At 41.6% G+C, this 17216-nt stretch overlaps 1 protein-coding gene across 3 annotated transcripts in view; it reads left to right on the top strand.

Moving 5' to 3' along the window:
- GALNT11 (polypeptide N-acetylgalactosaminyltransferase 11) overlaps positions 1-14975 on the top strand; it is an 83772-nt gene extending 68797 nt beyond the window's left edge. For all 3 annotated transcript variants that reach the window (XM_033191780.1, XM_033191781.1, XM_033191782.1), the window contains exons 6-12: positions 1294-1543; positions 3754-3871; positions 6427-6579; positions 10042-10260; positions 11563-11667; positions 13458-13595; positions 14194-14975. In XM_033191780.1, coding sequence (XP_033047671.1) covers positions 1294-1543; positions 3754-3871; positions 6427-6579; positions 10042-10260; positions 11563-11667; positions 13458-13595; positions 14194-14325 — 1115 coding nt within the window. In that variant the 3' untranslated portion in view covers positions 14326-14975. The remainder of the gene's footprint in view (positions 1-1293; positions 1544-3753; positions 3872-6426; positions 6580-10041; positions 10261-11562; positions 11668-13457; positions 13596-14193) is intronic.
- Positions 14976-17216: the final 2241 nt, after the last annotated feature.

The following is a 17216-nucleotide window of genomic DNA, read 5'->3' as shown; positions in this document are numbered from 1 at the left end:
TGTATGGATCTGTCAGAAGCAAGTCAGTTTGCGCGGAAGTCATTGTTTCAGGTTCACCTGTTTCAGGTGACCAGGTGTAGTCTTCATTTAGTTAAATTGGTGTTAATTGGAAAAAGTAACACTTTTGGAATAAGAAAAGCTCTGAATCCATTTTCTCCTGGAAGCAATTGTGATTGAATTGATCCCACCTCACCCCCACTGATGTGCATGTGGGAGGTCCTGCCTTTCTGCGTTCAGTGACAGGGGAGAGCTGCCTGCTGCCTACATTCCCACATCTTCAGGCTGTTTACAGACACTGATCTGCGGGACTGATTGACGGGCATCATTGAAAACTGAGATACTGCTTTTATCACTAGTTGAAGTTGGATAAATAACATCTGGTGCTTTAAGTAGTCCATGTAAAATCTTGATACATTTCATGAGTGCACTTTTAGAAAAACAATAATGCGACCTGATGATGAGATTCTAAGTTTCTCAACTGCTCAGAAGAACCATGGAGCTCTTAAATTTGAAATTATATGTAAAAAAAAAAAAAAAAAAAAAAATTCTCAGTTCTGCTCACGTTTATCAAGGGGAGCTTAAAGTGCAGGATAAAATGTTGATGATTTATATTTTGCTAGCTAGAAGAAAGGTGTATCCCATTGGCAGATGAGAGCCACTGAAGCCAAGAGGGTGGGGGACAGTAGAAAGGAAAGGTGGGACATGGAAGAAACAGAAATGAGCAGGAGGCATCCCCGACAGTGCCCCCGGCTGCACCTCCTTCTCTTCGGGAGAACTGTGTGGCAGCAGCCAGCCATGGTTACAGTGCATTTCCTCGTCACCAGTGAGGAAGGCAGCTGTGTTCTCTGTACTCTGTTTACTGAGGCAGAGAGATGTATTATAAGTGTGTGCTAAATTTCGAAATATTTTGATTAAAATAATTGTAATAAAAATATCAACACAACTGGGCACTGTCATGGCACCAAAACATCTTGAAATACTCAATATCTGGCCTTCCAGAGAGTTGAGTTGTTCCTGAAGAGAGTGAATTGCCTGTCCGTTTTCTCAAGAGGCGCACCTGTGATTTGTATGGGTCCCTCAACTACAGCAGAACACTGCTGGCAGCATTCCTGGCTGAGGGGCGTCCTTGCTGAGCATCAGCAGTGAAGTGTGGTGCAGCAGTTAAGCCGTCTGCGGCTGGCAGGGTGGCGGTTGTGTTTCATGCTGTGTCACTGCATCGTCCCATTGGACGGGTGGCTGTGCCTAAATTGAGTGTTGCAACACTCTCCTGAGCCTCTGTTGTTTCCTCCCTAGGAGAAGTCCTTGTGTTCCTGGACAGCCACTGTGAAGTGAATATGATGTGGCTGCAGCCCTTGTTGGCCGCCATCCATGAGGACCGGCATACCGTGGTGTGCCCAGTGATCGACATCATCAGCGCCGACACGCTGGCCTACAGCTCGTCCCCTGTCGTCCGCGGAGGGTTCAACTGGGGGCTGCACTTCAAATGGGATCTTGTCCCCCTTTCTGAGCTAGGAGGAGCGGAGGGAGCCACTGCACCAATTAAGTAAGATCGCTCCTTTGTTTGAAAAATTCCTACCAGTGCTTCCTTAAAAGAGAAAAAAAATGATATTAAAGATAATTCCTCCTTTGTAAGGAGCAAAAGTGTTGACTTAATTTGTACATTTAAAAATTCTTGAGTATGTATTGAATTGTATGCAGTCTGCCAAGTCCTGAGGAAAGATTTATGAGTAAGATACTATATGTCCCCTCAAGGACTTAGAGCCTTGTGAGAAAGGCAGACAGACCACGCCACCATTGCAGAGGAAGCCCTGGGAGGGCCCCATGTGGTGTTTGCTCTTGGTATGTCAAACACCGTGGTGTATTTATTGTTCACTAACTTACCTTCAGTTGTTTGGTAACCTGAGTGATGCTGTGAAAAACATTAATACGTAAGCCTTTGCTTTCATTAGGATTTTGAAGTTGTATTCCTGCTAGTATAATTATTAAAGTCATAGTATAGGAATTATTTTATGTTCTTATCTGTGTTTCATCTTCTGTAATATAAATCTGCTTTTCTTTCTTATTTTTGTTTTCTTTAAAAACTTCTTATGTAGATTGAATTCAGAGAGGTTTGCCTGTATTTTAACTTTTAAAGAATGCAACATTTGTTCTTGATTTGCCAGAGTGTGATCAAAATTGGTACTTTCTCCAAACAATGCCAGGATCTCAGAATGTTCATGTTTCAGTTATTTTTCCCCCAGTTTACTTGTTGTTGTTGCTGTCCATATAATTTAAATCCCAGAAGCCATTTCTTACATAGCAGTATTCACACAGGCTTGCCCAAGTATCTCCCCTTTATGTTACCCTGTTCCTTCTGCAGCTGCAGGCTCTGTCCGGGATTGCTCTCATCCTGGCTGAAGAACGCTCTTAGTCGTCCCTTTAGTTGGACCTCCTAGTGATTAGCCCTGTGTTTTTCCGAAAATGTCCTTGTGTTTCAGCATTGTTTTGAAGAACATGTCTACTCAATATCCAGTTCTAGGTTGGCAGTGGCAGACATGCTGTTCTTTCAGCGTTTGAAGGCATCATTCAAGAACCTTCTGGCATTCACCATTTCAGACAGGAAGTCAGTGTTTTTAGTCTTACTTTGCTTCCCTTAAGATAATCTCTTTCTCACTGGCTGCTTACATTTTTTTGGTCTTGTTTTTAAAAAGTGTTTTTTGGATATGTATAAACAGGGTTACTTTTTTGAGGTAACTAATTTGCTGCCGAATTCTGCCTTGTCTTTTTCTTTGAATATACCGAGCAGTTAAAGTCTTTGCTTGATGATTCCATATTTGAAACCACTGCGTATCTGTTTCTGTTGTATGTTGTTTCTCTCATTTTGCTTTCATATGATTTTATTTTCCCATTTGCCTGGTTATTTATTTGTTGCTTATTTATTTTTGCTTAGTGCCAGACATGATGTATGAAAAATTATAGAAATACATACCTGGGATGATGTTTTTTCCCTGCAGAGATAATTGTTGCTTCTCTTCTGCAGGCAGCTTGGGCCACTAGAATCCACACTCCCCTCTATCCAGTTTTAGGAAGTGAGCGGACTGGCTACTAGCTCGAGTCCCTGAGAGGACCAGTCTACGGCTTTTCTCAGTCCAGCACAGGGCTTCTCAGCCTTGGCACTACTGACATTTTGGGCCAGATAATTCTTTGTTGTAGGGGGCCGTCTTGTGCATTTTAGGATAGGTAGCAGAATCCCTGACCTCAGCCCAGATTCTAGGAGCACCCTGCCACACAAACACATCAAGATATGACAGCTAAAAATGCTCTAAACATTATGAAATGACCGTTGGGGACACAGTCATCCCAGTTGAGAGCCACTGGTCTAACTTGTGTGAGTCCAACTCCCAATGTGTGATGTTTGTCAGATCTCTCCTTGGTGGACCTTAGAGCCCAGTTTTGATCCCCAAGGCTCTGTGAGATTGTCAGAAGGAATGGCCATATCAGGTGGCTTTCTATCAGAAATGGTTATAATAGGAAAAGAACTTCTGAGACTTAGAAAAGTAGCCTTCGTATGCCAGATACTAGCATATTATTAGCAATCTAGCAAATTCAGTTGTATGGCCTGGCTCTTTCTCTGATACTGGATAACATGTTTCATAATCATTAATTCAATTTTTATTAGTTATGTTCCAAAATGACACTGAGTATTTTAAACAAAAGTAGTAGGTAAGATAACTGACTGTGGAATGAGTACAGTAATTGTTTTCCTTTTTCGAGGTCACCAACAATGGCTGGAGGTTTGTTTGCCATGAACAGAGAGTATTTCCATGAACTTGGACAGTATGATAGTGGCATGGATATCTGGGGAGGAGAAAACTTGGAAATATCATTTCGGGTAATTTTTTTGCATGCTCAATTAATAACTGTGTGTAGTGGAATATGATTTTCATCCATGATCTCGTATTTTCTTTATGTTCTCCTTGATTATTATATTTTTTGAGATAGGGTATTTCTCTGCCGCCCAGGCTGGAGTGCAGTGGTGTGATCATAGCTCACTGCAGCCTTGACCTCCTGGGCTCAAGCGATCCTCTTGTCTCAGCCTCCTGAGTAGCTGGGACTACAGGCACGTGCCTGTAGTTTTTCTGTTTTTTGTAGAGATGGGGTCTCACTGTGTTGCCCAGGCTGGTGTTGAACTCTTGGGCTCAAGTGATCCTCCTGCCTCGGCCTCCCAGAGTGCTCCATGATTATCTTTATTGACAAGTTGTCCTTAATGAATGCTACCTTGCCAGAATCTGTGATATGGATAATATCTATTTAAAACATCAAAGTGTACATGTTGATCCATTGACTAGGAAAACAACAACAAAATGAAAAAGCATATAAGAAGCCATATATTTATTCATATTTATTTTTTTGAGACAAGGTTTTGCTCTGCTGCCCAGGTTGGAGTAGAGTGGCATGAACACAGTGGCTCACTGCAGCCTCGAACTCCTGGGCTCAAGCAACCCTCCCCCTCTCAGCCTCCTAAGTAGCTGGGAGTAGAGGCGCATGTCACCACACCTGGCTAATTTTCTATTTTTTGTAGAGATGCGAGTCTCGCTATGTTGCCCAGGCTGGTCTTGAACTCCTGGACTCGAGCAATCCTCCTGCCTTGACTTCCCAAGGTGTTAGGATTATAGGCGTGAGCCACTGTACCTAGTCTGTTTCTATGGATTTAGAGGTACAAGTGCATAGTGTGTGGTGGTGAAGTCTGGCTTTTAGTGCACTCATCACTGGAATAATGAACATTGTACCCAATAGGTCGTACTTCATCCCTCACTCCCCTCCCACCTTTTAGAGTCTCCAGTATCTGTTATTCCACCCTGTGTATGTATGTGTATGTATATGCATATATATAAATTATTAAAGTATTGTTGTAAAGAATGGTTGGATACAAATGTAGAATGTCTTAGTGTGCTAATTTAAAGGTTTGTTCTTTTTTTGTTGGTTTATTTTATTGATACTACCAGATACATATAGTCAGAGTGACCAGATTTCCCTGAGGCCTAAGACCATCCTAGTTCATACCTGTTCTCTTGGAAAAATTAATAGCTTCCCATTGTACTTTCAGAAACAGCTCAGTTCGATGCTGCCTTATACCGTCACCCCATGTATAGCTTACTAAGTCCTTTATGTATACAGGTACCCCTGTCCTGAGGAAGAAATCCACCTTGCATTATCTGTCTTCTCCAATTGCTTAGGTTTGAAAGGTAACAGTGTAGGTGGGGTCTGTGGCTCAGAGGCCCATGGTGTAGACAGTCTTTGGAAAAGGCAGAAAGAGGGCAAGGGGAGAGCTGAGACTTCTCCTTCCAAGCAAATATCCCAGTATTTCTCCCAACCATCTCCTAGTCCAGTTAGCAGAATCCCTATCAGATAATACCATGATACTTGTTCATATGTCCTTTTGTATTTCTGCAAATGTATTGACTACAGTATTTCTAAAAAGCAGGTTTTGGCTGGGTCCGTGGTGGCTCACGCCCATAATCCCAGCACTTTGGGAGGCCAAGGCGGGCTGATCCTGAGGTCAGGATTCAAGACCAGCCTGGCCAACATGGTGAAACCCCGTCTCTACTAAAAATACAAAAAAATTAGCTGGGCGTGGTGGCGGGTGCCTGTAATCCCAGCTACTCGGGAGGCCGAGGCAGGAGAATCGCTTGAACCTGGGAGGCAGAGGTTGCAGTGAGCCAGGTGCCACTGCACTTTAGCCTGGGGGACAAGAGCAAGGCTGTGTCTCGACAACAACAACAAAAAAAGCAGGTTTTCATTCTGTAAGTTTTAGAATGTTAGGGTTAAAGGCGTAATAGATTTTATTGTGCCTCTTATTTAATAGATTTTATTATTAAAAGTTCAGTCTCTCTTTTTTTTTTTTTAAAATAAGGTAATTGAGTGTCACAAAAACGAACTTAACTCCAAAGTAATTCAGATAGTCAAGGACAGAATTTAGACCAGAGCTAAGGTCTTTTGAATCTTAATCTGGAGTTATTCTATATATTTTATATTTAAAAATCTGTTTTCTAAAAAAGAATATGCATTGTATAAGCAAGTACCTGTGAAACTGAAATGAGAGGACCAGGTAATAAGCACTTCTTGTCCTTAAGTGCCTAACATCAAGTCTTTTGATCTGTTAAAGCGACAGAGTTGGGTAAGTGCAATTTCAGACACATGGTAGTAAATGCTTACTATGTGCATTGTTTTAGAATTCAGTTCCTTGTAATGATAAAGACAGATAATTTTTAACAATGTGTACCTTCTCATTTTCTTCTATTTGAATATTTGTATCTAATGAGATGTAAATATCTTGCCAAGTTTCATAAACACCTATTGAATAAAGATTAATTTCATTGAAAATTCATACATTGGTTTCACAATAACATGAGGCAACTGTTCACACCTGTTTTTGCTTCTGACCAGATCTGGATGTGTGGCGGTAAGCTTTTCATCATCCCTTGCTCTAGAGTAGGACACATTTTCCGAAAAAGGCGACCCTATGGATCCCCTGAAGGCCAGGACACCATGACACACAACTCTTTGAGGCTGGCACATGTCTGGTTGGATGAATACAAGGTGAGATGAAATTTCTTGTTTAGAAGGATGAATGAGAAGCCAGTAGTGACTGGTCTAGTGATAGCTTTGGTTGCTTTACTTTTCACTCTGGCATATTTCTCTTGGTTAACCTTCACCTTAGGGCCGACTCTTTCTAGTTTCCCCCCACCCTCTTCACCTAGTACTTCACTTCTTTTTGGTTCTAATCTGACTCTTGTCATTTTGTAAGTGTCTACTCATACAGATGGAATCATAAACCACGTGGTCTTTTCCGTCTGGCTTCTTCAGTTGAGCACAGCGTTTTCAGGTTCGTCCGTGTCGCACCATGTATGGGTCTGCATTCCTTTTCATTGCCAAATAATATCCCATTGTATGAACAGACCACATTTTACTTTATCCATCCAGCTGATCAACATTTAGGTTTTTTCCACTTTTTTTTTTTTTTGAGACAGTCTCACTCTATCACCCAGTCTGGAGTACAGTGGCACGATTTTGGCTCACCGCAGCCTCCGCCTCCCAGGATCAAGTGATCCTCCCACTTCAGCTCCCACACCACCATGCCCGACTAATTTTTGTATTTTGGTGGAGATGGGGTTTTGCCGTGTTACCTAGGCTGGTCTGAAATTCCTGAGCTCAGGCGATCCACCTGCCTTGGCCTCCCCAAAGTGCTGGGATTATAGGTGTGAGCCATCATGCCTGGCCTGTTCCACTTTTGACTGTTATGACAAATGCTGTGAATTTTTTTTTTTTTTGAGACGGAGTTTCACTCTTGTTGCCCAGGCTGAAGTTCAGTGGTGCAATCTCAGCTCACCGCAACCTCCACCTCCTGGGTTCAAGTGATTCTCCTGCCTCAGCCTCTGCCTCCCGAGTACCTGGGATTACAGGTGTGTGCCACCATTCCTGGCTAATTTGGTTTTTTTTAGTAGAGATGGGGTTTCATCATTTTGGTCAGTGTGGTCTCGAATTCATGACCTCAGATGATCTGCCAGTCTTGGCCTCCCAAAGTGCTGGGATTACAGGCGTGAACCACCGCGCCCAGCTGCTGCTGTATTTGTGTATAGTTATTTTTTAAACATTTGTTTTGCACCTCCCGTATGCCAGGCTCTGTGTTAGGTTTTTGAGGGATAAAAGATGAATAAGGGAGTGCACAGTAATTTTTCACACCATGAGGAAAATGTAAACAGAGACATGTAGCGTGTGCTGGAATGAGAGGGACAGAGTGGTGCGCTGTGTTTGGGGGCAGTAGGGACTCCACGGTGTTTCTTCTATAGTACTGTTTATCTCCCTTCTCCCTCCTTGACCAGACTTTCAGGTGTAATTCCATGCTCATCTCTAAATCATCACTGGGTACTATAGTTCTCAACGCATGGTCCCAGTCCTAGCCACTCTCTGAGGAGGTCTGCCAGTTTAAAATCATTTTCAGAGGTTAATACAGTATTTGCCTCTTTGACCATGTTGACATTGCACTGAGTGTGTAAAATAGGTGAGTAAAATGGCTAGTGCCTTAGCATAAATCGAGGCATCATCACCCAGTTATACTGTAGTCACTGCATTCTTCACCAGCACTCACTGAGAAGACAAAGGCCAGTTTCATTTCTGAATGTCATTGATATAATAATAATTTCAGTAAATCTCAACGTGCCTTTTTAGTATCCTGTGTGAGTAAGCATGCTCACACGGAAAGCACTTCTGCTGCGTACTGAAGTACAGTGGTTGGTTCAAGGAAAAACACGTGTGCAGTTGTTTGGGTTGTGGGCGGAGCTAGCCACTGCTTTCCAGGAACACTCTTTTTATGTGTTAAGACTGACTGACTCACAAACCATAATTACTCATATTTGGGTAAAACGAACTAAATAATGAAAATGAAAACAACTACAGTATTTGTTGCAAATGATAAAATTCAAGCTCTTAAGTGAAAATTAGAATTTGAAAAACTTACATTTACCACCAGGAGCTTGACAGCTTCCTAGTACTTAAAAATTTTACTTGGCCGGGTACGGTGGCTCATGCCTGTAATCCCAGCACTTTGTGAGGCCGAGGCGGGAGGATCACCTGGGGTCGGGAGTTCGAGACCAGCCTGACCAACATGAAGAAACCCCGTCTCTACTAAAAATACAAAATTAGCCGGGTGTGCTGGTGCGTGAATGCCAGCTACTCAGGAGTCTGAGGCAGGAGAATGGCTTGAACCCAGGAGGTGGAGGTTGTGGTGTGCCGAGATAGTGCCACTGCACTCCACCTGGGCAACAAGAGTGAAACTCCATCTCAAAAAAAAAAAAAATTTTCTTTACTGAGGAGATCAGTGGTTATATATATATATTATATATATATATATTATATATATATTATATATTATATATTATATATATATATATATTATATATATTATATATATTATATATTATATATATTATATATATTATATATTATATATATTATATATATATATATATATTATATATATATATAGTGGCTTTATGTATATATATATATATAGTATATATAGCATTTTCCAAATGATTAATGCATGCTGTTACAAAAACGGGTGGAAGATCCATTCAGAGAGCCATACAGACCATGAGATTTTATTTGTCTTTTTTGAGTCAGAGTCTCACTCTGTCGCCCAGGCTGTAGTGCAGTGGCACAATCTCAGTTCACTGCAGCCTCCACCTCCTGGGTTCAAGTGATTCTGCAGCCTCAGCCCCCAAGTAGCTGGGATTACAGGCATGTGCCACCGTGCCCAACTAATTTTTCTATTTTTTCATAGAGAGGGGGTTTCATCATGTTGGCCAGGCTGGTCTCAAACACCTGACCTAAAGTGATCTGCCTGCCTTGGCCTCCCAAAGTGCTGGGATTACAAGTGTGAGCCACGACGCCCAGCCGATAGACCAGTACGTTTTAATGCAACAGTGTAAAAATCTTAATATGATTTCATGTTCCGCGTTGTAACTAAACTTTAAAAGTTATTGAATTTTGGAGTAGTGTTAACCCCATAATTATATATAGGTTGTAATTTTAAAAATACATATATTTAACCAAAACAACACATGGCAGCAGGCTAAATGCAGATGTGAGAATTTAGCTGACTTGTTTTAAGCCAGCCAGCCAGCAAAAAGGTTTGCAAAAATATAAAGTAATGCCACTGTTCTCACTAAATCTTGTGTTTGTAATGAGTTTTTAATTATTTTAAGGAATTAATAATTTGTAGGTTTCTCTGTTTTAATTTCTGTGTGATAAATATGAACAGACACAGCCCACACAGGCAGACCCTCCTGGGAGTTTTCCGTAATTTTTAAGAACATCGATTACTGAGACTCACGAGTTTGAGACCCACTGATCTCATATATACGCCTGTTTCACTGATTCTCAGATACAGTTTAAGGTACATGTTATCATCGTTAGTAATGGACTTCATCATGTAAAAAATATGTATAATCATTTTTAACAAAAAATTTGATTTTCTTATTTTTACTTTTTTAAATTCAGGAGCAGTATTTTTCCTTAAGACCTGACCTGAAGACGAAAAGCTATGGAAATATCAGTGAGCGTGTTGAATTGAGAAAGAAGTTGGGTTGTAAATCATTTAAATGGTATTTGGATAATATATACCCAGAGATGCAGATATCTGGGCCCCATGCCAAACCCCAACAACCCATTTTTGTCAACAGAGGGCCAAAACGACCGAAAGTCCTTCAACGTGGAAGGGTAAGAAAGCAGTCTTTTCCAGGTGTCTTACGTTTGATATGAAAAGTTTTGAAGTGCCCGTAAGCTGTAACACATGACACTGTGGATTTAGCAGAGTCTAATGACAGACTTCAGCTTGCCTTTCATTATATTCTGTTTATGAGAACTTCCTCTACACAAGTGTAGGACCTCAAGTGTAGATCCTTGCCTTGCCGGCATAGTTGCCTTCTCTGAGGCTAAGTTATGTGACAGTTTCCAAGAGTGCAGAGGCACATGGGAATACACCCTGGACAGAGGCCATGGAAGTGTCAGAGGACAGGCCAAAAAGGAAAACAAGTGGAGCATGGGGCAGTGATCTGCTGTTTACTCTTAGTTCTGGGAACCAAGTCACAGATAGAGCGGAGGTGGTAGTGAGGGCCAGAGTGGGGGAATGGGGTGGGATTTCACGTCTGGTGTTCCCAGAAGTCACCTGAGCTCAGCAGAAAGCACATTCATCAACCACATTTCCTTAGCTGTCTTTGTGTCTTAAACTCATTACAGTTATATAGTTACAGGGATCTGGCCAGAAAATCACCCCTTTCTCCTGAGTCATCTCTTAGAGTTGGCTTCTAAAGCTAAGGGCATATACTTGTCTGTGTTGCCCAGTGTCCCTTCTTTTATGAAGAAGGCACTTCTGCCAGAACAGTGCCAACTCTTCCCTCAGTGGCTAGGAGGAAGCCTAGAGCTTTTCCCCTTCCTCTTCTCTCTACTCTATAATAAGACAAAAAAACAAAAACAAAAATAAAACAAAAACCCAGCATCAAGATGTTTAGTATTAGGTATTTTTCTCTAAGTAAAAGAGAGCAGAGTGTGCCCATGTAGTTGATCCCTTACCATTATTACTTCTTGCTATTTGTCTCGCCCTCACAGTTCTATGATAGTTGTCATCTGTGTATCTCCAGTGTAGCCTGCATATTGCATTTCATTGTGTACTTTTTTATACATGTTGTTCTTATATCCCTGACTTCATTTGAAAGTTCTTTAGGGCAGGGATGACATTTTAATTTCCTTCATCTGCTATAGATTAGTAAACATGTATATGTAGCTAGAATTCCTAGCTGACACTGCCTACATGTTAAAATTGCTGATAACTTTTGTAGTTATAACTTTTGTCTATCTTGATGCTCCTGTGTTCTGAGGCTAGAACTTAGGAATTAAAAATGCATATCTTGGAATTTGTACCTCCGGAATAACCTTTCACATTTCGCCCGGAACCACCTCCAGGCTCGGGAGGCGTCTCTGGGATTGCTTCCCACATTCTGAGCTGAGTGCCTTCTTTTACAGCTCTATCACCTCCAGACCAACAAATGCCTGGTGGCCCAGGGCCGCCCAAGTCAGAAGGGAGGCCTCGTGGTGCTTAAGACCTGTGACTACAGTGACCCAAATCAGGTGAGTGAGGCCTCAGAGCTCACAGCCAGTGCCTGCAAGGTGGCTTCCAATGAAGGGAAGCTGCTGGCAGTCACTCCTGAGGACATCAGTGTCTACTATTCTGGCTTTTCTTAACCCATTTATGCGTAGTGTTCCGTTATTGGAACGCTAAGCTTATGGGGCTTATCTGTATCCTACTGCTCAAGGTCATCGCCAGGGTCTGATTTTTCACCGAAAAAAATTACAGCCTTTGGCATAAATGGGTTAAAAGGATGAGAGTGGCCTTAGATGACACCTCAGTCGGCTACTTTCGCCTCCTTTGTATGTTTTTCCTACCTCTGCTCATTGCCATGGAACATTTTAATTGTTTACACCATTATTTGTACTTTCTAATATTACAGGGAATAACTTGTGACTTACGAGCCATAGAAATTTGTTAGAAATGGCCAAGGGAAGCACTACAGAGTTTCAGTTCATTGCATTCATATAATTTAATTTCAGCTTATGTATGTCTCCTAAATAATATTAAAATGGCCTAAAAATCAGCAAATAACTTGGACTTCAATTGAAAACAGCAATTTCAAACTCATTTGTGTCTGATAAAATAGCATAATGTAACAGCAGTCTAATCTCATAAACTGTAGTGTCTCATTTCTATTTTAGTGGTGGGTTGGTGTCACTCAGAAAAAACAAACAAAAAGCCACGTGGACTTTTTGGTAAATAATGTATACTGTGAAATTTCTTCAAACATTCTCCCAGAAGAGTTCATGCCCACTGTCTCAGGTGATACATGTGCTGAAAACATGGTTAAAAAGGGATTTCTGGGGCCCAGCGCAGTGGCTCATGCCTGTAATCCCAGCACTTTGGGAGGCTGAGGTGGGTGGATCACGAGGTCAGGAGTTCAAGACCACCCTGACCAACATGGTAAATCCCATCTCTACTAAAAATGCAAAAAAAATTAGCTGGGTGTGGTGGTGCATGCCTGTAATCCCAGCTACTCGGGAGGCTGAGGCAGGAGAATTGGTTGAACCTGGGAGGCAGAGGTTGCAGTGAGCCAAGATTGTGCCACTGCACTCCAGCCTTGTGACAGAGTGAGACTCCGTCTGAAAAAAAAAAGGGGGGGGGATTTCTGTGCAGCTTCTGGGTAGAAGAGGTGGCAGTGTTGTGGAAGTATTAAAATTGTGGTGACATTTCAGGGGTATAGGTCCCAGTGAGATGAGAGCTGAAATTTGTTCCAGAAAATATAAGTTGGGGTGATGGAGTTATCCTATTCTAAATGTACTGTGTTGTCACTTTATAGTTGTGCTAATTCTGTAGCCACCAGTCACATTTCAAGTGTACAATGGCTGCATGTGGCCAGTAGGTCCCTTACTGGACACACAGGCTATGAAACAATAGCAGTGTTACAGAAAATTCTCTTACAGCTCCCTATGACTCTGATCGAGGGTCTTCATGTTAGTGAACACTGCACACATCCATTTGGAGTCTATAAGTTGAAGCAATGAGTAAATAGGAGAACAGAAGAGACCAGATTCCTTTTGAGCGTAGTGATGGCGCATGTTGGAGAGTGAGGTGTTCACTGCACTTGCCATGTCACCCAGGTGTGTTCCTGAAGATAATCTTTCAGTCTGTGCGCTTCCTAACTGCCCCACCGATGAGGAATTGATGAAGATGGCAGCCATGTGCCCTTCTGTCTCCAGAGGGTCAGCCAGAGGCTTGTTGGGCTCCTCTATCACCTACACAGTCCAGGAATTAATGTTGTTCAGTCTTAAAATTCGTTATCTAAATTTTATTTTATTTTTTTCTCTAGATCTGGATTTATAATGAAGAGCATGAACTGGTTTTAAATAGTCTCCTTTGTCTAGATATGTCAGAGACTCGCTCATCAGACCCACCACGGCTCATGAAATGCCACGGGTCAGGAGGATCCCAGCAGTGGACCTTTGGGGTGAGGAGTGCTCGGTGATGTTGGGAGAATGTGCAGAGACCCACAAGGTTGAGTGAGGGGTGCAGCAGATGAACTCATTTTCTACCTTGGGGGTGATCTTCTCAGTTTGCAGTACAGTGGTCCCCCGAGTGGATGCCTGAAACCACAGGCAGTACAAACCCTGTATATACTGTATTTTTTTTCTAGAGATATACCTGTGATAAAATTCATCAATTAGGCACAGTAAGAGGTTCACAACAATAACTCTAAAGAACAGAACAGTTACCACAGCATACTGTGGTTGTGCAGTGGCTCCCACCTGTCATCCCAGCACTGAGAAGGCTGAGGTGGGAGGATTGCCGAAGCCCGACAGTCCGTTTGTTTTCTCTATAAAAACAAATCACTAGACTATAATACAAATCGTGATTGTGGTCAGAAAGTATCCTACTGTACTGTACTGCAGGTAACAAAGAGCGGAAAACTAATCTTTGGATAAGAGGGACTGTTGTATCCCTTAATCTGAATTCTTAAATGTTCCATATTTCTTCTGGATTTCCACGTTTTGCCAGTAGTTGGCAGTATTTTTTTTCTTGCTACCTTTTTTTTTTTTTTCCCCCAGAAAAACAATCGGCTATACCAGGTGTCAGTTGGACAGTGCCTGAGAGCGGTGGATCCCCTGGGTCAGAAGGGCTCTGTCGCCATGGCGATCTGCGATGGCTCCTCTTCACAGCAGTGGCATTTGGAAGGTTAAGGTGGATGCTGTGGCGGGAGCGGTGCTTCAGCAGGCGTTGCCTCCTGTGTGGAGTTTGGGGCTTTAGGAACGCCTGGGTTGCGTAGAGTAGAGCCATCTTGGAGAGGATGACATTTCCCTGTCCTCCCGGAGATGCCTGGGCGTGTTAGCAGAGGTGACACCCGTCTGACAGAGATGGGAGCTCTGAGTGTCCACAGGTGAAGAAGTTGGTTTCACCCAGACATTAAGGTTATTTCTGAGCTGCTGTTAAGGAATTTCTTGCTTATAGAGGCAAACCAGAATATCATTTTAACCCTAGAATTGGGCTTGTACAGAAGGATAAAACCCAGGAAAATGGATATTTCTATTCAGATTTATTTATGCCTCTTTTTAATCTTCTTTAATGATGCAGTGGTTTTTATCTGATCAGGAACTTGTCATGATTTCCTTTCTTAGACTTCATAGGAGATAGATAGTGCTTTAAAAAAAAAACTATTATTGTTTAGTATGTTGTGAGTAGATCATCTAAAAGAACTGAAGCTACATTATGTTTAACTTCAGAAGGCATCATTTATAAGACAGTATAAGAGGCAGTTAAGTATTATAAATTATTTTGATGAATTATGATATTATCTACATTTAAAATAAAAAATCCTTTTGATTATTTAGGATATTTTGTCTTGGATTGGGGCCTCTGGTCTGAGGTGTGTTGCATGCTCTTGGAGTCAGCTGATGAGCCAGTAGGCTCGGTAGAGTCCTTTGCCTCTCAAGACGCGTCCCAGTTTCTTAGCTTGAGCTGTGTGACCTTAGATACTGGACATCAAAGTTGCCTGTGCAGCACCCAGGAGAGCTGTTCAACAGGCAGTTGGATATAGAGGTCAGACTCTTGGAAGATGTAGCTCAATTAGAGATAAGACATTCGGGAATCACTTGCATATACTAAAAATTCTGAAATATAAGGTGAATTTTCCTCCCAAACCACATCTTAAGAGGAGAGACGGTCTCATATTGCAGAGTATACACTCAGATATTTTATCTGAACCACAAAACAGTTTAAGCACCACATCCTAAATATTTTATCTGTGATTTGACTTCAAAGGCCAGGATGGTACATATGGAAAACAAGAGCAGCAAGATAGTAGATTGAAATCCAACAATGTCAATAATCACATTAAGTGTAATGAATGTAAATGCCACAGTTAAAAGGTAGATTAGATAAAAATGCAAGATCCAACTATATGCTGCCTATAAGAAACTCACTTTATGAATACATTAAAAATAGAAGGATGGTAAGATAGATGAAAGACATCTGAATAGATATATTAGACAAAGTAGATTTCAGCACAGAGAATATTACTACAGATGATACAGAGCGTCATTTCATGAATAAAAGGTTCAACTTAATCCCAGTTTATCAGTTTTTGTGGCCTTTATTTTGAAGTTCTGTTAAAACTGCAAGAAGTACACCCATCCACAGTTGCAGTAAGAGATTTCAACACACCTCTCAATAACTGATAGAACAAGTAGACAGAAAAACAGTATGATGTAGAAACCTTGAACAATACTGTCAACCATCGTGGCCTAATTGACACTACCCAACAACAACAGAATACATGGAACATTTACCAAGATAGACCATATTCTGGGATATTGAGCAAGTCATGCCAAGTATAATATAAATCAATAACAGACACTTGGAAAATCTCCAAATATTATAAAAAGCTAGCACACTTCCCAGTACCTTAAGGGTCAGAGAAAAAAATCAAAAGGCTATTTTGAACTGACCAAAAATGAAAATACAACAGTGTGTGGCGTGCAGCTAAAGCAGTACTTGGAGGTTTTATAGCATTAAGCACCTATATTAGAAAAGGATACAAGTCTCAGTGACTTTAGCTTCCATCTTAACAGAAAAAGAGCAAGTTAGACAGAGAGGCAGAAATGAAATATTAAATACCAGAACAGAAATGAATGAAACAAAACAGAGAAAATAAAGCTAAAAGCTGATTTGAGAGATCAGTAAAATTGATAAACCTCTAGCCAAAAAAAAAAAAAACACAGAAATTACCAACATTAGGAATGAGTTGCAAGCACACTAGAGTCTACAGATATTAAAAAGGATGCTGAACGGCAGGAGCTCTGATTCCCTGCTGGTGGGAGTGCAAAGTGGTACAGCCACTTTGGCAAGTTTCTTTGTAAACATACTCTCACCCTGTGATCCAGCAGTTGCGCTCCTTGGCGTTTAGCCAAAGGAGCTGAAAACCACACGAAGCCTGCACATGGATTTTACAGCAGCTGTATTCATGACTGCCAAAACCTGGAAGCAAGATGTCCTTTAGTGCATGAATGGATGAACTCTAGTACATTCAGACGATGGAACATTCAGTGCTAAGAAGAATTAAGCCATAAGCCTTGAAAAGTCATGGAGGGATGTTAAGAATATATTATTCAGTGAAAGAAGCCGATCTGAAAAAGCTATGATTCCAACTATATGACATTCTGGAAAAGGCAAAAACGCAGAGGCAAAAAGATCGCTGCTTGCTAGGGGTTATGGGAGAATGTGATGGTTGATTTTATGTCAGCTTGACTGAGCTAAAGAATGCCCAGGTAACTGGTAAGACATTATTTCTGTGAGTGTCTGTGAGGATGTTTCCAGAGGAGATTATGTTTGAATCAGAAGACTCAGTAAAGAAAGAAGATCCGCTCTCACGAATGCGGGCGGGCACCACTCAATCCATTGGGAGCTTAAATAGAACGAAAAGGTGAAGGAAGGGTGACTTGCTCACTCCTTGAAGCTAGATGTCAGTGTTTTGGCTCTCAGGCCTTTGGACTCAGACGAGGACCTACATCATTGGCTCTCCTGAGCCTCAGGCCTTCAGCCTTGGGCTGGAACACTACCACTGCCTTTCCTGGGC

The sequence above is a fragment of the Trachypithecus francoisi genome, unplaced genomic scaffold (assembly GCF_009764315.1).
Source record: "Trachypithecus francoisi isolate TF-2019V2 unplaced genomic scaffold, Tfra_2.0 Lachesis_group4, whole genome shotgun sequence".
Classification (NCBI taxonomy): domain Eukaryota; kingdom Metazoa; phylum Chordata; class Mammalia; order Primates; family Cercopithecidae; genus Trachypithecus; species Trachypithecus francoisi.
The sequence above is the reverse complement of the archived record's forward strand: the minus strand, read 5'-3'. Positions and strand labels throughout refer to the sequence as shown.